This window comes from Sorex araneus, chromosome X (genome assembly GCF_027595985.1).
Source record: "Sorex araneus isolate mSorAra2 chromosome X, mSorAra2.pri, whole genome shotgun sequence".
Taxonomy (NCBI): domain Eukaryota; kingdom Metazoa; phylum Chordata; class Mammalia; order Eulipotyphla; family Soricidae; genus Sorex; species Sorex araneus.
The window spans coordinates 24,862,867-24,888,668 of record NC_073313.1 but is presented as its reverse complement, the minus strand read 5'-3'; the positions used below and the strand labels follow the sequence as shown (position 1 = coordinate 24,888,668).

Sequence of the window (25,802 nt, the reverse complement as noted above, 5' to 3'; positions counted from 1 at the left end):
GTATATACCCTTCACTTCAAAGTTGGAAGAACCACAATTAGCCTTCATCCAGCGGGCACATTTTTACGTAACATGTTATCTTATAATGGTTATTAAAATTCATGGAGGCTGGAGAGACAGTACAGGGTCAAAGATGCTTGTCCATCTGGAGTCCTAGCGAGACCCCCCCCAAACCCCAAGGCGGGAATAGCACCTGAGCATCACTGGGTACATCCAAAATGCTCCAAAACAAACAAACAAACAAACAGGGCCAGAGAGAAAGTTCAGGGGTAAGGGACTTGCCTCGCTGTGGCCGAGCCTGGTTCAACTGTCTGCACCGTGTATGGCTCCCCAAGGCCTGCCAGGTGAGCAGAGCCAGGGCACACCCTGAGCACTGTCAGGTGTGGGCCGTCTCCCCAAAACAAGCCTCAAAGAGTAAATAAAGTTCATGAAACCAGATGATATTTTTTAAAACATGCTTTTTTTTTTATTAAAGTTTCATACTCTAAAGGAAAAAAAAAACTGTTCCCAGTCTGGTTGATTGTAAATGGCCTGTAAGAGGGATCAGCAAGGGATTCCCTGTCATCACATCCTTTCACTCTCAGCCCGTTTAACCTTCCGGGGCGCAAATGCATGAGAGTAAAAGAAATGAAGCTTCAGGCCAAAAAAGTAGCACACTTTGAACAGTTCAGTCATCTCTGAAAAGGGCCATAATTTAGATGGCGTCTACGGAACTTTCAGCTTCCTTCAAGAAATAGACCTTGGCACTTCTCAGGTTAGAACTGAGATGATGCTGAGATTCTGAGAAGATTCTGGGGCGGCCAACCCCACGGGGCCGGGACCAGCCGGCGTCCACTGAACCTGCTGGAGGAAGTGTGCCGGGCGCTGCCTCCTGCCAGAGACCTGTACTGCCCGGGCAAAAGGGAGGCAAACATTTCAACACACAGGCAGTGCCGAGGACACAGACGAGAGAGTACAGAACTACAGTCCAAGAGTTCTTCTCAAAAACCCACGTGCCCGAGTCATTCTCTCCACACTACCTCTAACGACCAACCCCGGGTCCTACCAACCTCTGGCTCTCACTGCCCACAGAAATAATGTCCCGGCATCTTTGGAGGATGCAACTTCCAGCGATTAGGAAAAAAGGCTAAAGCCATTCTCAATGTATTAATATTCTTTTTGGTGCGGGAGCTGGACTCCTACCAAGGATTCTTTTTTTTTTTTTTTGCTTTTTTGGGTCACACCTGGCGATTCACAGGAGATACTCCTAGCTCTGCACTCAGGAATTACTGCTGGCGGGTGCTCAGGGGACCATATGGGATACTGGGAATCGAACCTGGGTTGGCCGCGTGCAAGGCAAACGCCCTACCTTCTGTGCTATCGCTCCAGCCCCAGGATACTCAAGCAAACCCACAGTTCACTGTGAGGGCCAGAGGACGCGGGCTCCTTGGACCCTGCAGTGACACCAGGGTCATACCCCATAGAGCTCAGGGGTCTCCAAGGCTATACTTGGCACTGCTCTGGGGAACACAGAGTACCCCTGGGGATCACACTGGGGAGGGCCGCAGGCAAGCATGCCCTTAACCCTGTTTATTTTGTGTATGTGGTACTAGGGGGTCAAGGCCAACTACCACTGGGCTGGACCCGCAGCCAAATTTCAACTATTTTAAAAGAAGAAAGCCAGTATTTCCAAGTATATAAGGCAAGTCCAAGCAGGCCTAAGTGTGATCCATTTATTTATCCCTTTAAATGCAACACTGCATTAAGAAAGCATGAACTATTCTATGTACTTAAAAGTTTTATCATTCTGTTTCTCTCAGAATACTGAACATCTACATTATCAGAATTTGGATGGCCATTATTATATTTCTAAATTGCCTCTTCTTTATATATTTACCAACGCTTCTTTCATCAATTCTCAACAAGGGTGCAAAGAGACAATCTAAGGCAGATGTTTCTTAGTGAAAGTTCAACTAATAGAAATAATCTGCAGTTGTGATACCACTTACTTGACTAGGAATACAGATTACTCTAGAATTTAGAGGTATATGAAAGGAATCTAGGCTCCAATATAACTATCAATTTGTATGATAATTTCAACTCTCTAAGTGACCACAGATTCAGAATTTGAAGTGAATTTAGGAATCTGAATAGGGTCCGGAGTGACTGTCCAGAGGATGAGGCATATTGCCTTTACCTTGTACATGGCCAACCTGGGTTCAATCTCCAGCATTCCTTATGGTCTCCCAAGCACCAAAAGTAACCCCTGAGCATCGCCGTGTATGACACAAAAAGCAAAAATAAAATAATTTTTTAAAGCTAAATAGCATGTGTTTATGAGCTTGAAGAGCAGCAAAAAATTTTAAAACCCAAATAAAATGAAATAAAACAGCAAAAAGAAATAGTGTTTTACTTGGAATTTTATAATATAAACTTCAAAAGTGATAAGGAGTTCGTGATCACCCTCCCCCCAGTGAAAGGAAGACATGGCTGCTTTCTTTTAATGTAAAATATATTCCTTTCAGCCTCAAATAAATTTCTCTTCTATCTAAAAAAACCACAAAATGTTAGTAGGTCAGCTAAAGTTAAAAGTAGTCTTAATGGGGGCTATTAAAATTCTGGAGACAGAATTAGAACTCTTCCCTCCTACCACCCACACAGTTTCCACGGGTCCTGTCTGGAAAGAATTCCTTACGTTCCCGTGTTCTGGAATGACAAAAACACACATTTCAAAGGCAATGTTTCCCCTCAACCTACAGAAGAGGGCAGAAATGAACTGCCAAGTACCAGCATGTCGTGAGCACTTCCGCATCATGGTCCCTTTGGAGAAGTGGATCAGTGAGTGCTGTGCTGTGTGTCTGCTCCCCCCCACACACACACGCGCGCGCACACTTTCACACAGATACACAATGCCACACACAACCTCGTAAGACTCTGAGATCGCCCCTGTGCTCTCCTTGGGTTGAGAAGCCAGCATCTAACAATCAAGGAACAAGTGAAATTTCCCATGTCCAGGGCCCTGGGGTGTGACTCCAATGGCAGATCACGTGTCCAGCCTGTGCAAGTTCTGAGTTCTCTCCCTGGCACCAACCCCCCACCCAGTATCACTGGGTGTTGCCCTTGTGGGTCCTGGTGCCACCGAGTCCAAGCAACCAACTGTCAGGCCTGTCACTGGGGCTGTATCACTGTATCACTGTCATCCCGTTGCTCATCTATTTGCTCGAGCGGGCACCAGTAATGTCTCCATCGTGAGACTTGTTGTTACTGTTTTTGGCACACTGAATACACCACGGGTAGCTTGCCAGGCTCTGCCGTGCGGGCAGGATGCTCTCGGTAGCTTGCCGGGCTCTCCGAGAGGGGTGAAGGAATCGAACCTGGATCGGCCGTGTGCAAGGCAAACGCCCTACCCGCTGTGCTATCGCTCTAGCCCTCGTCGGGGCTAAGCCCTATAAAGAGAATGGTTTAACTAACTAAACAAAGCCTTCCAACGTCCAAAGACTGCTTGCTTTCCTTCTCTCGTGAGTTTAATTTCCTCAATCTTCTTCAATTCACTGTTTGCTCGTTTGTTTTGGGGGCCGCATCCAGCAGTGCTCAGCGCTACTCCTGGCTCGGCTCAGGGGACCATCTGTGGCGCCAAGGATGAAGCACAGGACAGCCACATGCAAAGCAAGTGATGTAGCCTCCGTACGCTCTCTCTGGCCCTCAACTATAGCTCTTAGCAATGAGAGTTATACACGATTCTCTTTTAGATCAGAGGTTCACAAAATTTTCCCATCAAGGGCTGGCTGGAAGTAGGCTCTACAGGTAATTCAGTCTCTGTGGCGACAACTTAATTCTGCTCCTGTTGCACAGCACAAGTACAGGTCCAATAAAATTTTATTCAAAAGGGTCTGTAGCGATAGCACAGTGGGCAGGGTGCTTGTCTTATATGCACCTATATGGTCCTCTGAGCCCCGCCAGCAGTGATTCCTGAGTGCAGAGCCAGGAGTAAACCCTGAGCATCGCTGCGTACGACTGAAAAACCAAAAAAATAAAATTTCTGAAACAAGGCAGTAAGAGAAGTTAGCACATCAAGCTCGATAATATAGAAGGAAGATCAAAAGAAAAAACTCCAAAAGGAAGCAAGCAGACAAATACAACCAGATTAATAACTGAGAACACACCCTAGAAAAATTTCCAGAAGGACTATAGACCTAAATAACAAAGGAGAACGTTTGGTGTCTTTTGGAGGAAAACACTTTTAAGGGGGAAAAAGTATATGAAACAAAATCAAATATTTAGCATTTGACTAAAAAAATTCTACATAATTATTTAGACCACAAATGAAGTTAAAGGATCAAGTACAGACAAAAAGAATTAGCACCACAAAAGACCAAAGGCCAGTCTTTGAATATTTAAGATACACTGAGATACACAACCAAGTGAACGGAACACATCTATGCTTACAGGCGATTCACAGAAGAAAGCTGAGGAGCTAAAGCACACAAATAGATGATCAACTAACACTTAGGAAAATGTAAATTCAAATCAGAATGAGATAATCTTTCCCATTCATGAGACTGGTGAATATTTTAAATTCTGATAATAACAAGTGCTGGCAGGGATGTGTAACATGAAAGATTATGCAATGAGTATGTTTACCATATATCTATACATATATAATTTTAAATCCCTCAGCAGAAAAGTAAAAAGTTGAAAGAAGCGAAATTATGTCAAAATCATTCATCCTGCTACCTGACCATAGAAGTCACGCTGTGAAATCCTACAGAGGCTTTTAGTACAGAGGCACTCAGTCATTTGAAAGAAATGGCTTATTCTGATAAATTTTAAGTAATTCTTCTTAACAATGGAATGTCATAGATTGCTTATGGATATCCAAATTCAGTAGAAAACTGGTGGGCATGTAGTGCTTAAGGAGCCGTTGTTTGCTACCACACAACAAGTGTGGTACCCAGAACAAGTGAAAAGCTGAAAATCTGGAAACGTGAGTGATGGAAGAATTAAAAATGCATGGTGCTATATTGATTCACTGATGTATTTTATGCAACAGGTTTAACATAAAAACCACACTGAAAAAAATCCATCAACACAGATATGTTTTTTTCCTTTTTTTTTCTTTTTGAGTTATACCCGGCGATGCACAGGGGTTATTCCTGGCTCATGCACTCAGGAATTACTCTTGGCGGTGCTCGGGGAACCATATGGGATGCTGGGAATAAAATCGAACCTGGGTCAGCCGTGTGCAAGGCCAACGCCCGACCCGCTAACACAGATATGTTTAAAATGTAATGTGGTCTACAAAGTATAGGGTCCCAAACTCCACTTTTAGCAAGCTGCAAACAACAAATATGCAGCATAGACATGAATGGCAAAATATCTCTCAATGCTCCACATGTGTGGGTCCACATATATGTTGCAACAGCAAAACATCACTGAAAAAAAAAGACCCAACCCAACCTGAGAAAGACGAGAAAGACACAGGCGGGGTGGACATAGAAAAAAGGGGGGACTTGAGCTATCCTAAATGAAATTAAAACTAACAATTCGGGGCTGGAGCAATAATACAGCAGAGAGATAGGGCACTTGCCTTGCACGGGGCCAACCCGGGTTCAATCCCTGGTATCCCATAGGGTTCCCCCACCCCCGGCACCCACAGGACTAACTCCTGAGTACAGGAGTAAGCTCTGAGCACTGCCCAGTGTGGCCCAAAAGCCAAAACACAAACAAACAAACAAAATACCCCCAAGAAACTAGGCCCTCCTTTAAGGAGAAAAGATGAGAACAGTGACATGTTTGTGTATTTCCAGATAAAAAAGGAGACAAAAGGCTCCGTTATGCTTTTCTCAGGAGAGACTCGACTCATCCATTCTTCTTCTCCAGTGACAACAAAGACCCTCCCCCGGTAGACGCCCAGGCAGGCTTGTGGAGGTCGCAATGCTTTCAGGCAGTGATTTGGGTACATTTCCTAAATGCACAAATTTCAGTTCCAAACACAACTGAAAGCTAGGCAATCTACAACTGGTTGGCAAGCAGGGAGGCAAAGACTATTGCAGCCTACTGGGTGAGAAAATGAAAAGGCACAGGGCTTTACACCCAAACATTAGAGCAGACATTCACTTGAGAACGCAATCAGAAATCTAGCCCCAAAATCATTTTCAAGAGCACCGAAATAACAGAGTGTAGAAATAAAACAATACCAATGTCGATAAGTACTAATTATTCCATAAAGACAAATATTACCACTACAGTAAGGATTATGCAATGAGTATGCTTATAAGTAACGAGTAAATTTAAAATCCCTCGAACAAATAGAAAGCAACAAATTCCAAGAGGCAAAATTACATATCGAAATCATTTCAATTCTCTTCAGATTAGTCGGATACTGTGACTGCAGGAGTCGTGCATTGTAGTTCCATGGCCAGAGGTGTGAATTTTGCTATTTGATGGAAGAATTAGCGTGCTATGATACGTTAAATGACTGTTCTCATCAATGAAACTTACGAGTCAAAAGCCATTATTATTTTAAACACAACTGTTAGCCTTTGATGGTTTCAAAATTAATAAAAGTCAAAAATGTGGACAAAACCTCTGCCAATAAATGGCCTTTACTATTGTTCACAGAGTAAAACCCTTAATTGATTAATGATCCCAGGGTGTCTATCGCCACCTAGTGAACAATCACGTCAATTACCACACCAGTCACTTGCCGACCAAGTCCTTTTTCTTGGTGGTTTACAACTGTCCAATTCGTGGGACCAACATGCCCGATATCTTTTTTTTTATGTCTCTCAACTCACATATTGAGAACACACACACACACACACACACACACATAGACCAATACCAAACGAGACTTACATGATTCACTTGTGCGTGTCTATAAATGAAGTCCCTATATTACTTCTCTGGAAAATGGAGTTTTATTGTTTTTAAATTTGCATGCTGTGAAGCCCTCATAATTCCTTAATCATTTACTAATTTCTCTACCACCAAGCAATTAAAACTCAAAGAATGTACATGTGAAAGATCACACCTGGGAAAAAAGACAATATTGATGCCCATTTGACACAACTATTAGCATTTTTATTACAAACCTGTTTTTAAAAGTACAATTAGTAATTACTCTGAGCATTCTAGCAGCCACAATACATTTGATTACAGAAATTATTAGGTCACCAGAGCCAAACCTGCATGATTCTAACAGAACTGAGCACACACAAAACAGATTTCAAAATAAGGAGAGAGGAGTATTTCAAGGTCTCCAGACTGTGTATTAATCTCTCTGCCAATGCAGAATTTTTACATCTTTCATACGGCATGGCACCAGGCATCCTTCTCACTTACACTTGAATCTTAATCTACTTTATCCCACAGGGCCTCAAAAGCAAGCAATTTATTTTATCTCCAGATTACTATTTAAACACTCCTTCTGGTTACAAAAACATGTTTGGTAAGTTACAAAGGCAATGCCTCGGCAACCTGTCTCTTATTTCACATGTTATTCTTATCGCTGTAATAATCAAGAGAGGCTTGAAATCAGAGGCCTAAAAGTAGACATAAAAACGCTAGCACACCCAAAGACAGACCAACACAGGGATTAAGTCCATCTGCCAGTGCTAATAATTACCACCAATATTTTTAACAATGATTTTCATTTTAGGACCTAATTTCTGTTAGGTGGCTTTGAATCTTCTATTGTGAGATTTCCAGAAAACAAATGTATAATTATTATTTCTCAAGAACCTTACATTACTTTAAAGGCTTACTCTCCACCGTTGTTAAATTTATTATCTGTGGAAAGGAACAAAGGGAACGAGATAAGGGGAAAGTAGAAACCAAGAATCTAAATCACATGATTATTTCTAAATTTGCCTGAAATTATTTTTTAGTTCGAATACCAGATTTCTTATATTTATTAAAGATTTGCTGTTATGTTAGCTACAACCGAAAAGTAAAAATTGTTTCAGCTCCCTATTAAATTTTCAGCCAAAAGAAAATATTGCCCTTAAAATACAATGGATTACGGGAGTGGGGGAGATCATTGGACAAATTTGGGGCTTATCATTATCAACAGTGCCCTTTTAAGCTTGTGGATTTCTGAGCCAATGCAGAAAATGTAACAACAGGGATTTCCCAACAGCAAGAAGCACTCTCCAAGGGAGTAAATTGTCAACTATTGCCTCTCGGGAGAAACTTAAGAGTAACCTTGATCCAATCTCAATAGTCAACCCATGTATTATCACCCAGTCGGGGCATAGTGAGTGCATTTCCTAATACAAAAATAAGGTGGTATTCTATCAGAAGCCACTGGATACATGTACAGAAATAAAATTTAAATAATTTTAAAGTAAACTTAGCTTAAGAAACTGAAAACATCCTTCTCTCACTGCAACTAGCCCCTGCAACACTTCTATCTTCTCAGACAAAGAAAGGCCTGTTCGGAGAGGAGCGTCCAAAGACAAACTTCCAGGAATAACACAACGCACAGTCACAACAGGCCTGGCGGGCAGACCACCCTCCTGCGGCGGGGACAGCTTGGCCAGCAGGAAGATCAGGCTCCAGGGCCGTCCTTCACTGCTCTGAGTCAGGCTCCTTGTCTGCAAAGGGAGAACATCGCTGCCTCCATCAAAGGGCGTCGCGCGCAAATCAACGCCCGCAAGCCCTTCCGCCCGGAGCTCTACGTCAAGGCCGAGCCCGTGGAAGAGTGGCTCTCGGCCGTGCCCTCTTCAAGCCAGCTGGCTCCGTGCTGTCGCGTACGGTAGCTACCAGCCACGTGTGGCTATTTCAAATCAGATGCGTTGTAACTAGAACTCAGTAGAACTCAAATTCCAGCTCCCCGGCTGAGTTGCCACGAGCCAGACAAATATCAAGTACGTGCCACTTGGCTAGAGGCAAACAAAGAATATCTTCATCAGCTCAGGCCTACTGGAAAAGGCCACTAATTAAAGCAGGGGGAAGACAGCAGTTTTCTGGAAATGGTCAGATTGGCTATTGCTCAGGTTCTGCGGGACATGCAAGCCTTGATCCCTGACTATTCAGTCTTGCTGATAGAAGGTCAAACAATAGCGACAGGCAAAATGCAAATTGACGAGCATGGCTGTGTCCCAAAGAAGCTCACTTCTAAAACTGGCTAGAGAGATGCTAGCACAGGGGTTACAGCTGACCTGAGTTGGATTCCCAGCACCACCAGGAGTGATCTCTGAGCACAGATCCAGGAGTACGTGCCAAACACCTCCAAGTGTGGCCCTGACACCTCCCCGCCAAGAGAAAAACGAGCTTTACTTATAAAAATAGACGGCAGGCTGCATCTGACTCTCAGGTCAGAGTTGCCCTGCTCCAGAGTATTCGGAGTCCTCTGCTCAAAACCACTTCCTCCTCAAGACAGAAGACAGACCCGTGCAATCATACTACAGCAGACGAAGCATGCAGCGGTCACAAAGTGACAACACCTCAAATTTGGTATCCGGTCCATTCTGAAGCCAATAGATTCAATTGGTAACTCAAGGCAATATTCCTGGAACTGTAGGAGTTTTTGCTTTTGTTTTGGGCCCACATTAGCCTCCCTCCCCCCAAAAAATCCCCACAGCTCCTTAAGTCTCACTTAAGTCTGACTCATGGTGCTTCCTTCTCAAGAGAGCCTTCCCTGACCAATTTAAAACAGCCATATTAACATTCTCTAACTTTAATTTCCACAGGGCATTTTGGTATATCCTATTTTCTCAGATTTATCATATTTTCTGATTTTTTATTCACTTGCAGTTTATTTTCCCAAACTACCCTCTCCCCATGTTACCTCTTCACACCATCCCTGGATAAAATGTGACCCTCACAAGAGCAGAGACCTTCACATGATGCTAGGAATTCTACTATCCCCTATACATCTACAATCACCAGCATATAGCAGATGCTCAATAAACACATCTAATGGATGAATAAATGAAAGTTCATTTAAAAACCTATCTCAAATGTGTCCTAAGGGGAATTTGAGGCTGTAGAACTAGGTAACATACTTAGCTTTTCCACACTGTAACATGTATAAATTAACAATACTGTCAATTTTTAGAGACATGAAATACTAATGCTACTTACCTCCCTTCCTTTGTATGTCACCAAAGCAGCCAGTGGTTTGGCATAAAATCTGCTATAGGAAAATCCCAGGCAGCCATACATACTATTGGCTGTGAGCTTCAGAGCCTTCTGCCGAATGTCATACTGCAGACCACACAAGACAAGGACAAAAGACAAACAACATTTGCAGATAACTGTGCATCAAATAGGTGCTTTCTATATCACCAGCAAAAAGGGGCAATCCTCTCTCTCTGGAAAAAAAAAATCTTTGTAAAATTCAAGCCATCCTCTCAGATCTATGATTCCCTAACCTCCGAGAAGCAAGTAAATACAGATTCCAAAACACCCCCAAAGTTAGTTGGAGCCTGCTCAGCTGTAGAAACAGGGGACCCTTCCATTCTGAGGCACCTTAAAGCCTCTGAACGGTTTCCTCTCCAGAAACCTCAATCAAATGTATGCATGGACCCACAGTGTCATGTTTAAACCGCTCCCCGATAACAGAATTCTGAAAGGTGAGACTGTCCCTCCAATGTCTCTCTCTGCAAAGATGTACCTGGAGAACAAGGTCTGGATTTAAATCTTGCTGTTTCATTAGCTGCTTGACATGTTTCCTTCGTTCTACCAGCTTCCGGATCTCTCTGGGCAAAATGCCCATTTCTAAGTTTGGATCTGGCAGCTCGGGGATCTGTTCTTGTTCTTCATCCTGATGAACACACAACAGAAATGTCACATACGTCTAATGCTCATGAAACAGACTTCCAGCATGCTAGTTCATAGGGGCTTTATCTTATGATCACATGCTGAAAAGCTACTTCCATGCATTAAGTGAATAGCAATAATTCAGGGACCGTGAGAGAACGAGCTGAGAGGACTGTAGAACAGGTCAACACTGCCCTCTTCTTCCCAGTTCTATCAGCTCGTCATTTTTACGCATGCTCTTCTCCTCAATAAATTGGTGAGCAACATGTTTAGGGAAATTGTTTTTAAAATAAAAACACCAAGGACCTCAAAGATCAAAAGGGGGAAAAACCAGAACCAGCTCAAGCACTTTTTAAAGAAATGCATACTACCAAGCAAAATACGGTAGACATTTTTTATAGATTTTTTTTAAACCATGGACAATCACAGCAATTATTATAAATGTCTTCGACTAAAAAATCAAAGTCTAAACACGAAATCAGCTATTTCTTTTAAGAATCTGAAGCACATACTTAAATTGGTCACGCCACTGCTAAAAATTAATACATATATATTCTTTAGCATTTATATAGTACCTTTTATCTATAAATTGCTTTGCAATCATAGAAGAATAGCAACATTTTAGAAAAGCAACAATCAGTCTTCTTACATTAAAATGTACAGCAGGAAAAAGCAGAGAAAGCATTAGACCATTTTTCTTGAATCTCCATTAATACTATTAACAGGCTGAGAAGAAAAGCCAGGCACATTTGCCCTTTCAAAGGCTCAGAATTTAAAATAAAATCCTGGGCTTGAATTATGTCAAGTCAATGCTATTTGATAACTCAGCCCTTACTAAGTATCTGGTTTTATAAAGATCAATATCTTCGAATGAACAATCTCACACAAGTAACAAGGACCTATTGTTTTCCAATAGTCCAGATGATGATAACAAATTTATTACGTTCCAGCTTCTTTACAAGCAACTATGGAAGTCAGATAAAAAGTAAACTAAAGAAAGAATGCAGACTCAGGAAACGCGTAGACCACGTCCTGCATCACTGCCTCCTGTTGTGTGATGCTAGCTGTTCTTGGCAAATGGAGCACTGCACTAGAAAATGACGGAGAAACGCTACATGTAGAGAATCTCTTGGATGACCTTCAAAATCCCTTCCCACCCTGGAATGATTCTATTACAAGTCCAGAATCCAAAGTGGAAAGCTCGAATAAACAACATGGGAGGGGGCCGAATAAGGATTAGCACCATGCTGAGTATAGGACAGAGCCCAGACAGTGTCATTAAGCATGAGGGCATCGCGTTTATAAATGTCTTTCGGGGTGCTGTTTGGGGATCCCACAGGTGCTGCTCGGGGAGACTACTGGCTTAGTGCTTGGAACTTGCTCCTAGAGGCATGTGGAAACGTTGCAGTGCTGGGGAGCAGACCTAGGCCTCCTGCACTCAGCCCATTGAGCCATCAGCCCCGCCTGCTACCTCTACTCTCTGCAAAGCTACTCTCCAGTCCCAGAGAACGGCCAACCTTAAACATCACATCTGGACTCTATAAACCCACTCGTGGGCTCACAACTGACAGATGAAATTGCTCACGAGGCAAGTGTGGCTGATTCTTTCTTCTAGAAACGTGGAAATGGACCAGCAAATTAACTCTCAAGCATGCGGCTGGATCAAATGAACACATGCAATTCCACGGCTACAGGGCAAACAGACCGTCTTCAGCCACGTGCACAGAGAAGCAAGGAGAAGCAACGTGCAGATGTTAATTCATGACTTCCACCACTGGAGAATCAAACTGAGCCAAACTCCCTACAAGTGATTGGATGTATGAAGAACTGTACCTTAAGTTATTAAGCGTTACATAAACCTGGTTGATCACTGGTCGGATTAAAGTCATGTGAGGAAATTAAAAGAGTCCTTTTGAAAAGTCTGCTTAGTAAATAAGAGTCATTTTAAAAATTGCTTTCAGGGACTGGAAAGACAGTAGAGTGTGGTAAGGAGCTTGCCGTGCATGCGGCCAATCGGAATTCAATTCCTGGCACCCTGGATGGTCCCCTAAGCCTCACTATAAGTGATTCCCTCAGCACAGAGCCAGAAATAAGCCCTGAGTACTGCAGGGTGTGGCCTCATTTTTTTAAAAATATGCTTTTATATAGAAAAGTTAAAAGACTGAACATCACACTTACTTAACCCCCCCAAAGCCAAATAATACACCCAAAAAAGATTTTTGTGTGCAATGTTCATAACAGTTTTACAAATAATAGCCAACAACTGAAAAAAAATCCAAATAGTCATCTCAGGAGAAGAGACAGAGTATGTGATACTTCATAATAAATTAAAAACAAAGAACTACTGATATTCAAACATGGATGAGTCCCAAAATCATTACACTGAACAAAAAAGACAAAAACTTATGTGCTAAAAGTATACTGGGTTGCTCCATTTATATGCAATTCTAGAACAGGCAAAAACAGGGCAAAAAGTGGGGTGAAGAGATAGTACGGAGGGTAAAGTACTTGTCTTCCATGCAGCCAACCTGGGTTGGATCCCCAGCATCCCATATGGTCTTACGAACCTGACAGGAGTGATCACCGAGCACAGAGCCAGGAGTAATCCCTGAGCACAGCCAGGTTTGGCCCCAAAGCAAACAAAAATACCAAATTAGGGTACGGTGATAGGGGAATTAGCTCAGTGGTTGGCTGACTGGGAAAGCCTATTCTAGAACTGCATGTTCAGGTGACAATCCTCACCAATCTGACCCCTACAGACCCAATCCCTATCAAAATCCCAATGAGCATTTTTTAATAGAAACTGACCTGATGATTCTAAAATAAAATGTGGTGTCTGTGTGTGTCACCATAGAATGGAACATTATTCTGCAATTAAAAAAAGAACGAAGTACTAACACATGTTAGAGAAGGAATGACCAGTGAAACAGTATGCTATGTGAAATATGTCAGACACAACAGGTGACAATTTTTACGATTCCATTTGGATGAAATGTCTAAAACACTCAAATACAAAGAGGCAAAACAGATTACTGGTTGCCTGGCGCTGGGAGGGATGGCAGGATTGGGGAAGGTTACTGCTAAAAGATAAGCGCTTTCTTCTAAGAACAGTGAAAATGTCTTCAAACTGACTATGAAAGCTCCACACCCCATGACTACACGAACAGCCACTACAGCGAACAATTTAAATGGGAAAATTGCATGATCTGTGAGTTACAGCTCAATAAAAGTGTTAAATTAGACACAGAACCAGCCTGAGTCTTCTTCCCAGTCCTTCCCCTGGTTTGGCCACTAAGAAGGGAAAGTAATATATTCTTCAAGAGAAAAAAAAACCAGGTATGAATGCATTTGGTTCTCTTTCTTCTTTCTTTAAGCATTGCTTCCCCCAATTTTATTTTATTTTAAATACAATTTAGATGATTTACCATTGGCTTACAAAACTATGTATAAGGCTTCGAAGTACAGCCATAGCACTATTTAATTATTAACTTCACAAGCACCCAGTTGAATACAAACCTCTGTAGCTTTCTGTGCCTCTAAAGCAACTCTTTGCACTGTCGTAAAACAAATGTTAAATTCCTGAATTATGGAAGGATACAAACTGTTGAAGTCCAGAAGCAAAACGAATTTATCATAAAAACCTGAAAGCACAAAGCCATATGTCATAAGGAATTTTTAAAAAAGAGCCAAAACATCAATCTCACATCAGAAGTACAATAATTATGAAGTATATTACAAACTACATTACCACCACCACCACCCCCTCCCCACAGAGGTATGAGGGAGACTACGGAAAAAGAAGCTAGCTGCCATCTACTCTACAAAAATAACTTGCATTCGAGTGAAAGGTACAGATCATTTAGAAGACCTGTCTCACCTTGAAACCACCTTCCCCACCGGCTCCCCCATCCCCCAGAATACACCATTACTAGGAACAAACATGTCCCCTATCAATTAGGACAAGTGACATATCCATTTCAAAATACTGTTGCTAAGTTCTCCTTTAAGCAAGCATTCCCACTGACTCTCACCCCAAAATGTTAAGCAGCCTACAACGGTGAGAATTTGAGACATATATATGTTACAAACATCCCTTCAAAGAATAAAAGAGGTAGAGCATTAACTTAAACATAAAGGGTGCAAAATCAGACAGGAGACATACATTAAAATGTCAGTAGTGGAACGATGCATCCTTTTTCTTGCAAAGGCACACAGAACTCTATTTTTCTAGAACATTTACAAAGAGTTATCTTCACCGTAAGAAGAAAACACTTTAAAATAAATGTCCATTATAAGACAGCAGCAGCAAACATATACTGATTGTTTAGTAGATTCTGGCTCACTTGAACCCTTGAACCCTTAAATCCCTATGTGGTATATATACTTGAACCCTTAAATCCCTATATGGTATATATTATCTTCACTTCCATTTTACAGTCGCATACACTAAAGTCTAACAGAGGTTAAATTGTTGGCCCAAGATCACAGCCCGAACTCTCTCCCAGATCTAACACTAAGGACTAATGACCTGTTTTGCTAATGTCTTTGTCATCATAAACCAAGGAGTGGATGAAATGATAGGTAGAGGCCTTTGTGCTGTGTCACACATTGCTGGGGTAACCAGGCTCTAGCTTGGGCTCCAACCTCCTGGAGTGACTGAATGACCAGTACCCTAAGAAGCTGGTGCAGACCTACTCAGTGTTTCCCAACCTGGACGAAATGAGTGACGTGGTGGTTCAGCCCTACAACTCTCTGCTCACGCTCAAGAGGCTGACCCAGAACGTGGACTGTGTGGGGGTGCTGGACAACACTGCCGTGAGCAGGATGGCCACAGACCGCCTGCACAGCCTGAACCTGTCCTTCTCCCAGATCCACGAGGTGGTGTCCACCATCAGGTCGGCCAGCACCACCACCCTGCACTACCCCGGCCACATGAATGAAGACCTCATCATCGGCCTCATCGCCTCGCTCACCCCCACGTCATGGCTCCACTTCCTCATGACAGGCTATTCCCCCCCTAGCTAAATATAAAGGGCAAGAGAGATAGTACAGTGGGTGGGACCATGCCTTGCATGCATCTGCCCACGTTCAATCCCCAGCACTGAATATTGTCCATCAAGCCCTGCCAGGAGTGATCCCTGAGTGCAAACAAACAAAAAGTAATAACAAAATCAACTTTAGTCCAAAATGTCTCCAAGTCAGGCTTCAAGTTACTTGATAAACTTCAAATTAGTTCTTGCACAGCAATGTAAATACATGCAATTATAGACTAAAAAGATACTAGGATTGTAAAAGAAAAGAGAGAGATCCTTTCTAGTTCTGTCATTCATGTCAGCTAGTCTTCTGTTAAAGTTCAACTAGGTCTTAGCTGTCTGTTTTTTAACATTTCCTGTCCGATTACAGTGGTCCTGGCACAACAGACAACGAAGTGCCACCCTGAAAGAGTGGTTGCGAGAAGATGAAGGAGCGCATACCAGGGCAAGGAGCTATTACAAGGACCAGGGATGGGCAAACTCGACTGAGACCAAATCCAGCAGAGCCCCTTTTCTGTACCGTTCATAAGCTAAGAAGAGCTTTGATGCCTTTCAGGTTTCCCCCCGCCACCTAACCAGTAATATTTCATGACACTTGAAAATCACACAAAATTTAAAGTTTTATATTCACTAAATACCATCCTCATGAACGCAACAAGAATTATTTATATTAACTCAAATCAAGTGATTAATTTCCATGTCTGGCAAATAATATAGTCACATGAACGTAATCTAAAAAACAAGGTCAAGGCTGATTTGCTAACAGGAAATACAATGCAGTTCTAGCTTCTGCATTAAGAAATTCCTTACCAGGGAAAATTAATCCACAAATTTATCAGTCTTACCAACTTTGGGATCCAGCACCAAGCCTCCAGCATATGCTGCTTTCTTACGACCTTTCTTATATTTACTAGAATCTCCATCAATTTCTTCATCATCATCTCCCTAGTAGCAAATAGAAAGAAAGCTTCACCAGCCAGAAACTATTTAAGTTTTATGGTTCCCACCTTTTCCAATCACAATACACTGTTCTAACAATTTTTTTCTTTTTAATTAGTGGCCCGACCTGTAGGAAAAAAACAGTACTGTAGTATCTTCACTAATCAAAAAGAAAAAAACCAAACATGACAGTTATCAAAACAACTGTGATATCTGTGAGTTAATACATATGCAAATTCTACTTAAAAATGTTTCTGAATTTATAGAAACTAAGTTATTTTTAAATCAATGGATACTAACCATGTATTTCTTCCTATCACATAAAAATTGAGATTGTAAGAAGTCTTCTCAAATTCACTACTTTAACATTCATAATGTATCACTGTATCACTATCATTCCATTGTTCATCGATTTACTCGAGTGGGTGCCAGTAACATCTCCATTCATCCCAACCCTGAGATTTTAGCAGTCTCTCCTTACTCGTTTTTCCCAACGATTGAAGGCCCTTTTCAGGGTCAGGGGAATGAGACCTATTATTGTTAGTGTACTTGGCATTATTGAATACGCCACAGGGAGCTTGCCAGGCTCTTCTGTGTGGGGGGAATACTCTCGGTAGCTTGCCAGGCTCTCTGAGAGGCATATACATATATTTCCCTTTATGATGATGTGTCACGTGGCCACAAAGCGGTTCAGGAATATGTCCACTCACGCGTGAGGCTCATAATGTAATGTAAAAATAATGTAAAATTAATGTAAAACTTTGTAATGTAAAAATACAAATAGTTTTGGAGGCATTATTGGTACCTCATTACTGGCATGTACCCCTTAAAACATGTCCATGTACTGAAATTAGTTTACTAGTGGCTGACATTCAATAGTTCTACAGAAGTCGAATTCTCTACGTCAATATGCCCTATGCCAATTTTGATAATGTGCATAAAACAAGCAAATATGAGAAAATGGATTATAGTTTAACATTACATTACCATTCTGAATTAATTACTGCTAGTGCTGATGAAACAGTCACTTAAGTTTTAGTTCCAATGTGACAGAAGCCATTTCAGAAGTCTGATGATGGTGACCTTAATCTTACTAGTTCATAAAAATGTGACAATGCAATAGAAAAAGGCTCATGGATTTAAGAAAATAAATGCTTCAACTGGAACCTGACTTTTGGGAGGACTATGTAGCAAAACACTTTCCATGCAGTCAGTTGCCCAGGGAAGAAGCTTAATGTATCCCGCAAAGAATGTTGCATCTCACAAATAATCTTTATCTGTGCAGAGAAAAGCACAAAGGAAATAAGCACCCAATGGGACTTAACATTCTTTCTGTAGTGGACAGAGAAATCATTATTTTGAAAACAGATGTTATCACAGTCGAAAAAAAGTACCTAGGTAGTAAAGGAGAGAGGAGATAAGAAAAGGCAAAATGCTACACAATTTTGGACCCACCGTTTTTTGCTGAGTTTTTCTGAAAATCTGCTTGTCAGGCACAATATAGTTGTTCTCATAAAATGCGTGAAGCAACAAGAACTCGTTACGCTCAGATCGTCCACCCATCAGCGTCCTAGACTATTAAATAAATTTTTTTTCTTAAATTTGAGCTCAAAATCACAACAAGCTAAAATTCAGTCCTAGCACCTCACTCCAAATCATTCTTGCTGTTTCCAACAAAAGGAAAGGTACTATATTATTTCTAGCATTTAAAACATTGTAGTTAAAAGGAGACAATGAGAGCTTAAAATATTGACAATCTGGGCTATTTCTTGAATCCCAAGTGGCCCACACCACAAATCAGACACACCCAGATGTTTGAGATGATCCTTCTGCTCACCCAAATTTCAACATACTGCACCTGGCTTTTCTTCCCTTCTCCCAGCCAGTTCTTCCTTTTATAAAAGAAGCCCAGCTTTCAGAATACAAGTTACTCATTTTATAAGCATGCATTTAGACTCATTATCATATAACAACTACCCCAAGCAAACACTGAATCCAACAGGAAGTGCTTTTTCCCCCTTTCTAAGTTCAATTTACCATAATGTTCCCAGCGATGTTAGTGATCTGCAATGCTAATGGAAGAACATTTAGCTCACACATGAGCTGCAAAATGAACTTGGCATCTTTCCAGGTATGTTCCAACAGGTACAACAGATGAGAAGATTCACTGTAAAGAAGAGTAAGAATGAAAAAGAATCAAGTAATTAAAAGAAACAATGACTATAATCAGAACTTCATAAAATATTACAAAAAATTTTTTGGTATACGTAACTTCTGAGCAATGGCACCTTAGCTTTAGAAACAATTTTACATTGTTTGGTATGTAACTAGGAATACAATTATATCACTGATCTCAATACCCTTCTCCAAAACACACACAATACCACAAAGAGAAATGAAGTTATGTATTAACTACAAATCCCCAAACAACCGAAAGCCTCTCATTTACTCCCTCCAACAAGGATGTACCGCATGACTAGCATGATCACAGCATTGCTCCAGAACCTGGCTGGGACCGAATCAGACAAAATTTCCTACCTTCCTTTGAGGGCTGGAGTGATAGCATAGCGGGTAGGGCGTTTGCCTTGCACGCGGCCGACCCGGGTTCAAATCCCAGCATCCCATATGGTCCCCTGAGCACCGCCAGGGGTGATTCCTGAGTGCATGAGCCAGGAGTAACCCCTGTGCATCGCCAGGTGTGACCCAAAAACCAAAAAAAAAAAAAAACTTCCTACCTTCATGGGGTAATCCTCACAGGAGAGGATGTAAGTTAAAAAAACCAAATAAATAACCTACAATGCTAAGTGTTACAGAGAAGAAATGTAAAAGCAAAGAGAATAGGGATGGAGAAAGAGTATGGGGGAAAGGTGCTGGTCTTGCCTACCCAAGTTCAATCCCTAGCACCCTCAGGAGTGATCTCTGAGAGCAGAGCCCAGGGGAAGTCCTGAGCACAACCAAGTGTGCCCTCAAACACCCCCCACCCCCCAGAATGAAGCAAAGAGAATAAGTGTGAGAAGTGAAATTAACATTTTCATTAGGAAACTGGGTAGAAATGAGTGATTAAAAAGTCCTGGAAGAGGAGAAGGGCAATTCTTCTGGATATCCAGGCAGGCAGGCAGGAAGTCCAAAGACCCTGAGCTGAGTGCAAATCTGGCCGTTCCAGGCAGGAACAGGAACAAAAATCTATGTTTTGAACAGAGAATGACGGAGAGCAGGAAATGGGCACATATACATTAATGACAGTCACAGTGTATGGGGACTACCAAGGCAAGTTAAGGTTTAAGCTTTACTTTGCAATACATCACAGGTCTGTAAACTTATCGGCTCTGTTGTTTTTTCCGCACTCCAACCCCTTGGAAATCTACCCTAATGCACCACTCTACAGGGAAGAAAAAGTCCCTGGAAGACTTGGGTCGCGTATATCATCTGACTTAAACTTTAGCAAGAGAACGCTGCTTCCGGGGGTGACAGCTAGCTACAAGGACAAAAGCAGAAGGAGTCTGAAGGGATATGTTACACCCAGGGATCCTGGAGAAGGAGATGGGGGTTGTGAGGAGGATGGTTTCGATGGAAAGGAAAAGATGGAGGCAGACCTAGATACACAGGCAACCCAGGGCGGGCGGGATTGCCAAACGGATGGAACGAAGGAGCGCAGAACGAAGACTCGCAGACACCTCACGTCTCTGGGGCCACGGATAAAGCTGTGGGTTTCTGGCGATACTAGAAAAATAAGAGCTGTCACTCGGGAATGTCTACAGAGAAACTCTACAGGCAACAGAGCTGACTAGGAGAACCTGCTCTTGACATCAAGTAGAACAAAGAAGCTGGAGTGTGGAAACCAGGGGAGCGATCAAAGCCGAAGGGTGGGAGGACTCAGCACCAAATGGTAATGAAATGCCCGATGACTGAGTGAGGAGGGGGAGCACCGTGGGACGGAGAAGCACTCCAAGCACTCCATGGGAAACGGATACAAACTGAAAGAGCAGCGGCCAGCGGCAGAAGACATCTTAGTTAAGAAAGACTTGGGGGGGGCTGGAGCAATAGCACAGTGGGTAGAGCCTTTGCCTTGCACGCGGCCGACCCGGGTTCCCAGCATCCCATATAGTCCCCTGAGGACCGCCAGGAGTAATTCCTGAGTGCAGAGCCAGGACTAACCTCTGTGCATTGCTGGGTGTGACCCAAAAAGCAAAAAAAAAAAAAAAAAAAAAAAAGACTCGGGCACAAAAGTATGCAAAAGGACTGAGCTCTGGACAACTAATAACACGGTGCCTCCAGATACCGCAAAGGTATCTAACTTTTACTTGCTGCTTTCACCTCAATAAAGCGAGACACATTGATAACAAGATACACACAAGAGAGACCCGCCCTGGAGGCATTGCAGGGGCGGCTGAGGGCCTGACCGCATCCGTGGCATTTTCCGTAAACTTTCATAATAAAGTGCAATGAAAGGTTTATTAACCGAGTTTAATTAGTTAAAAAAATTGGTTTCTGTGAGTATACACGGAATACTAACAATAATATTAAGATACTTGAGGTCAAAAAAAAAGACCAAAAGACCTATCAAGCAAAATCTTTTCTGGTTTCTTAGCTCTCTTATTTCCAAAACAGTTGCACAAAGTTCTGAATTAGGGGAAGCAAAGAATAAATAAATTCTTTAATGAAACCCAACTATCACAATTTCCAGCTCGTCGAAAACACTGAGCTGGAGTTAAAGGAAATGAGGGAGATGGGAAAAAAGTGATCACATAGAACTTATTCAAGAAGCCAAACATGGGACTGGAACGATAGCACAGCGGGTAGGGCATTTGCCTTGCACGCGGCCAACCCGGGTTCGATTCCCAGCATCCCATATGGTCCCCTGAGCACCGCCAGGAGTAATTCCTGAGTGCAGAGCCAGGAGTAACCCCTGTGCAATGCCGGGTGTGACCCAAAAAAGAAAAAAAAAGAAGCCAAATAGTTCCAATGATTAAAGCAATGGAGATGGTGGTGATGGAGATGGAGACGAAGGAGAATTTTTTCTCCCCATGGCACCCTGGGTCCCTGTTCCTCTGGCCTGATGAGACACTTCAGTCGTTGTTATTTGCAAGACAGATACTTCCAGAAGCATCCAGGATCATACCTGTACATATTGCGTATACTTTCCATCGGGATTATGACCCTTTCAGTTTTTAGAATCTGCTGCACAAGTTCAGACAAATGGTAGCTTTTACAACGAATCAATTCCTTTGCCGAAATTTCCACATCACAGATCATTCGGCCACATGTAGCACTTCTTTCCCCAAATCCACTCCGGCCCTAAAAGAGGAAGAAAGACAAAAAGCAAACCCCATGAAAGAGGAGACATGGAGGCATTTTGTCCTAACTTGTTCTGAGGCTACCCCAAAACTACATGACGAGACTCATTTGTCCATCAGTCAACTATTCTGGAAGATATATTGTCTTGCACTATTCTAAGCTCTTGGGCTATAGCAGTGAATAAAGCAAAAAAGATTTCCCATCTCATCACAAATACAGTAACAGACATCATAAAGAGGATATTTTACAAAGTTTTAAGAGTACTAAAGTCACGAAAAAGTAGAACAAGGTTAGGGTAACAAAAAATGAGGGATGGGGTTGCATCTTAGATAGGGTGGTGAGGATAAACCTCACTGAGAAGAGACCATACAAAGAAATCTCTCAGTGGGGTTCAGGAGATAGTTAAACAAATGTTCAAATGAAGAGTTAATGATGATCACTTTATATGAACAGGAAAAGATGTCAGCTCCCAACGCCAATCTGTAGCAGCGGAATCTTTTGGAGAGCATTATAAAGGGCACAGAATTCTAAGTTTTCTAATGCAGCTGCAGCGCCCATTTCCTCTAGAAACTTCCATTAAAAGGAAAGTGCTTCATACAAAAAAAAAAATCGCCCAAACCTCTCTAAGGGAGGCAAACAGGCAGAATAAGAAAAGAGTACACACAGTTCAAAGGTCAGACGGGCTGGGTTCAAATCTCAGCCCGTCCCTCTACGAGCTCTGTGATCTTGAACCAGTTTTGGTACTCCTGTAAGAACGGTACAAGAAAATGGGAGTTGCTCTGAGACGCAACTACAAAGAAGGCTTGAGCCCTCTGCCTGCTAACACAGTGAACACCTTCCATTCTTCCTTCCCCCAACTAATTGATAGCAAAACTCCGTGAATTGTGAACTCCGCCGCTCTGCCTGAAGGGGACATGTTTCTGCACCATCACAATGGGGGTGATACGTATGGGCTTGGTCCTAGATTCTAATAACTGCTTATGAAACATTACCTATGACTTTTTAATCAATAAAATGCTGGACTCAAAGAAAAAGATGTTTGGTGTCAAAATCAAAATGTCCAATTACAGCCAGGTCCTAGCAGAAAAGCACCGTGTGTTCCCAAGTAAGCTGTTCCATTTACACAAATCGAATAACAAAGAAGATGATCATTACCCCAAGCTTTGGCATGGTGGATCGCTTCAGTCGACCTATCTTGGACCAGTGAGGAACTTTGCACGAATTTATTCTCTGCAGTAGCACTTCCAGCTCAAACCCATAAATATTATGACCCTAGTCAGAAAAGTAAGGCAGCCAAAAACATAACAAATGCAAATTAGAGGATTTATCTTCATAAGCATCGAATTTCTTTGCCCTTTCTTTTTCTGGTCTCTAATTGAAGGCATCAGGAGCTTACCTCCGATTGGGGTCCTTTCTTCTTCAGGAATTTATTCATCAGCAGCATTCATTAGCCTTGACATTAACAAGGCTGCTAAGCAGATTGCTAGAATAAACTTTATTTCATCCTAATTGATGCAAGGTTCATATGATGTCTTTTAATTTGCAGCTCATGCCTCACAATCTCGGAAGTAAATGCAAATTTTAAGGTCCCATACTATATACATGATCAGTAAAAGCCGCATTCAAATAATTTCATTTCCTTTCCTTAAAAACCAAAAATCTGCCTGTGTTCTGTGACAAGTTATAAACTTTAGTAGAAAACCCAAGAAGTGCATGTTTCTTCTTAAAGAACTGAGTTCAAACTCTACCAACTTACATTCTTTTATCCGTGATCAGTTAGTTCAACTAAGAAACTTGTTAAAAGTAAGACAACAGGGTGATGCCCTGAATTTGATCACCAGCCCCACAACAAAAAGAAAAACCCAAGGAAATTAAGCTACACCAAATAGAAAACTTCAAATATGCAAGCAGAGGCAAGGAACATGGCCTACAGGGTAGTAAAGCAAATGCCTCATATGTGGGAGGCCCTGGGTTCTATTACCAGGTACACACCCACCAAGCCCAATACTGCTGGGTCTGGCCCCTATCAAAATGCGAATTCGCCATGTCAATAGTAAGTTCCATCATGTGAACCACAAAAATCATTCACTGCGCAGGTGTATTAAAAGAAACACAAGCAAATTTAAAATAAAGCAAAATAAAGAGAGATAGTACAGAGGGCAGGACGTTTGCCTTGCACACAGCTGACCCGGGTTCAATCCCCGGCATCCCTAATGGGAAGGGAGGGATCCCTCAGCACAGAGTCAGCCCTGAGGACTGCCAGGTGTGGCCCAGAAACCAAAATGCTAGTGATCCTAATAAAATAAGGCGGAACAGATGTACTTGTCACTAATTTAATTTAGAAAACACTTAAGGGCCAGAGAGCTAGGACAGGGGTTAAGGATTTGCCTTACATAACACCAGGCAACTCAAGCATTGTCAGGAGAAGCCCCTGAGGATCACCAGGTGTCGGCCCCCTCCACAAACAAAATAAAAAAGAACAGTCAAAGGAAACATAAGTCAAAAGGCTGCAAATGAAGCAGACAACTGAGTCCTCCTCACTGTCTTTGGGAGGACATTCTGGGGTCAGATCCATCAATAAAAGTGGGAGGAGACAGAGAAGAAAATATTCTGTAGACCTGGGTTGTCAAATGAGCATGTCCTAGGGAGACACTGAGCTCAAAAAATTAAAATTCCTGGTTTGGGGATTGCACCAAACCAAGGAACTGAATTCCTCTGACTTCTATACAGTTTCCTATACAATTGAGCCAACTCAGCTAAACTTTTGATGATACCAGCACTTCACACAAATGTACACATGTCTAGAGGTTGACAGTAGTTTAATTCACAAGTTATTTTCTATTGGAAGGGGAAAATACTGATCTTGCACCGGGATAGAACCTTCTCCCTTTCTGTCTGCTGAAAGAGCAATTTCTATCAGCCCTTGGGGCCATTTCCTCTGAAAAAAGATTCTTGGCTTTCTCGGAAAAGCACCAACAAATCACACTGAAAGGAAGAAATGAAAAATTCCGCCCCCCACGACATGGTCAGCTTCTACTCACCACAATGATGTCAGGATCGAGTTTGTGAACTTTTGCAAGAAAAAAACCTAGCAAGGTTCTCTCAGTCGCGGCAATCTCAACCTTCACCTTCTGTCAGACAAGAACAGAGCCATCACTTAACTCTTCACTCTCGCGCAAGGTAAAATTTCTTAGGGTTCAGAGAAACGACTTGTTTCAAATCGAAAGGCAGTGAGGAAATTCCTGATTCTAGGTTTCGCAGTGGTAATTGCACCAAGTCTCGGAGGAGCTCATTCTAGTTAGAAGCTTGTGAATGAAGCAAAATTTTAAGTGCTGAGTACTATCAAGTGCAGAAATGTTCCTCCACAGGGACACATTTGTGGATCTGGACACATTCCCCAGGATATGAATCAGAATGCCGATCAAAAACATTACTTCTCTATAGAATCCCTGGCCGACTATACTGTTTATGTGTTTAGCGCGTGAAGAAATCCCCAGGACTGTATCAGCTCATCTCAACTCCTGGTATAAGAACCTATAAATTAGAAGCCAGACTGAAAACAAACAGGGAAGGCTCACATGTGTAGCAAGCATAAATAAAACCTGTCTTCACACAAAACACTTCCGCTTGGATTAATGAATGTTAACCTAGTACTCAGAAGATCCATACATCAAAAATCCCTAAAAATACGAGTTGACCAATGCTGTTGGGGCAGTGGCAGAGAGCGATGCTTCGCATGGGGCCCTGGCCTTGACCGCCAGCAACAGAAGAAAATAATTTTTAAAAAAA

The 25,802-nt window shown here is 42.1% G+C and overlaps 1 protein-coding gene and 1 non-coding gene across 2 annotated transcripts in view; both read right to left on the bottom strand.

Moving 5' to 3' along the window:
* The window catches only part of POLA1 (DNA polymerase alpha 1, catalytic subunit), a 329,365-nt gene that overhangs the window by 256,306 nt on the left and 47,257 nt on the right, over positions 1-25,802 (bottom strand). Inside the window, exons 18-26 of the mRNA XM_055123017.1 lie at positions 25,055-25,144; positions 23,169-23,285; positions 21,838-22,013; positions 18,756-18,885; positions 18,174-18,293; positions 16,625-16,724; positions 14,263-14,387; positions 10,601-10,750; positions 10,069-10,191 (exon numbers count right to left, since the gene is read on the bottom strand). Coding sequence (XP_054978992.1) covers positions 10,069-10,191; positions 10,601-10,750; positions 14,263-14,387; positions 16,625-16,724; positions 18,174-18,293; positions 18,756-18,885; positions 21,838-22,013; positions 23,169-23,285; positions 25,055-25,144 — 1,131 coding nt within the window. The remainder of the gene's footprint in view (positions 1-10,068; positions 10,192-10,600; positions 10,751-14,262; positions 14,388-16,624; positions 16,725-18,173; positions 18,294-18,755; positions 18,886-21,837; positions 22,014-23,168; positions 23,286-25,054; positions 25,145-25,802) is intronic.
* Positions 14,913-15,035, bottom strand: LOC129400702 (small Cajal body-specific RNA 24). The gene has a single exon (XR_008627888.1). It is a non-coding gene; the product is annotated as a small Cajal body-specific RNA 24 (non-coding RNA).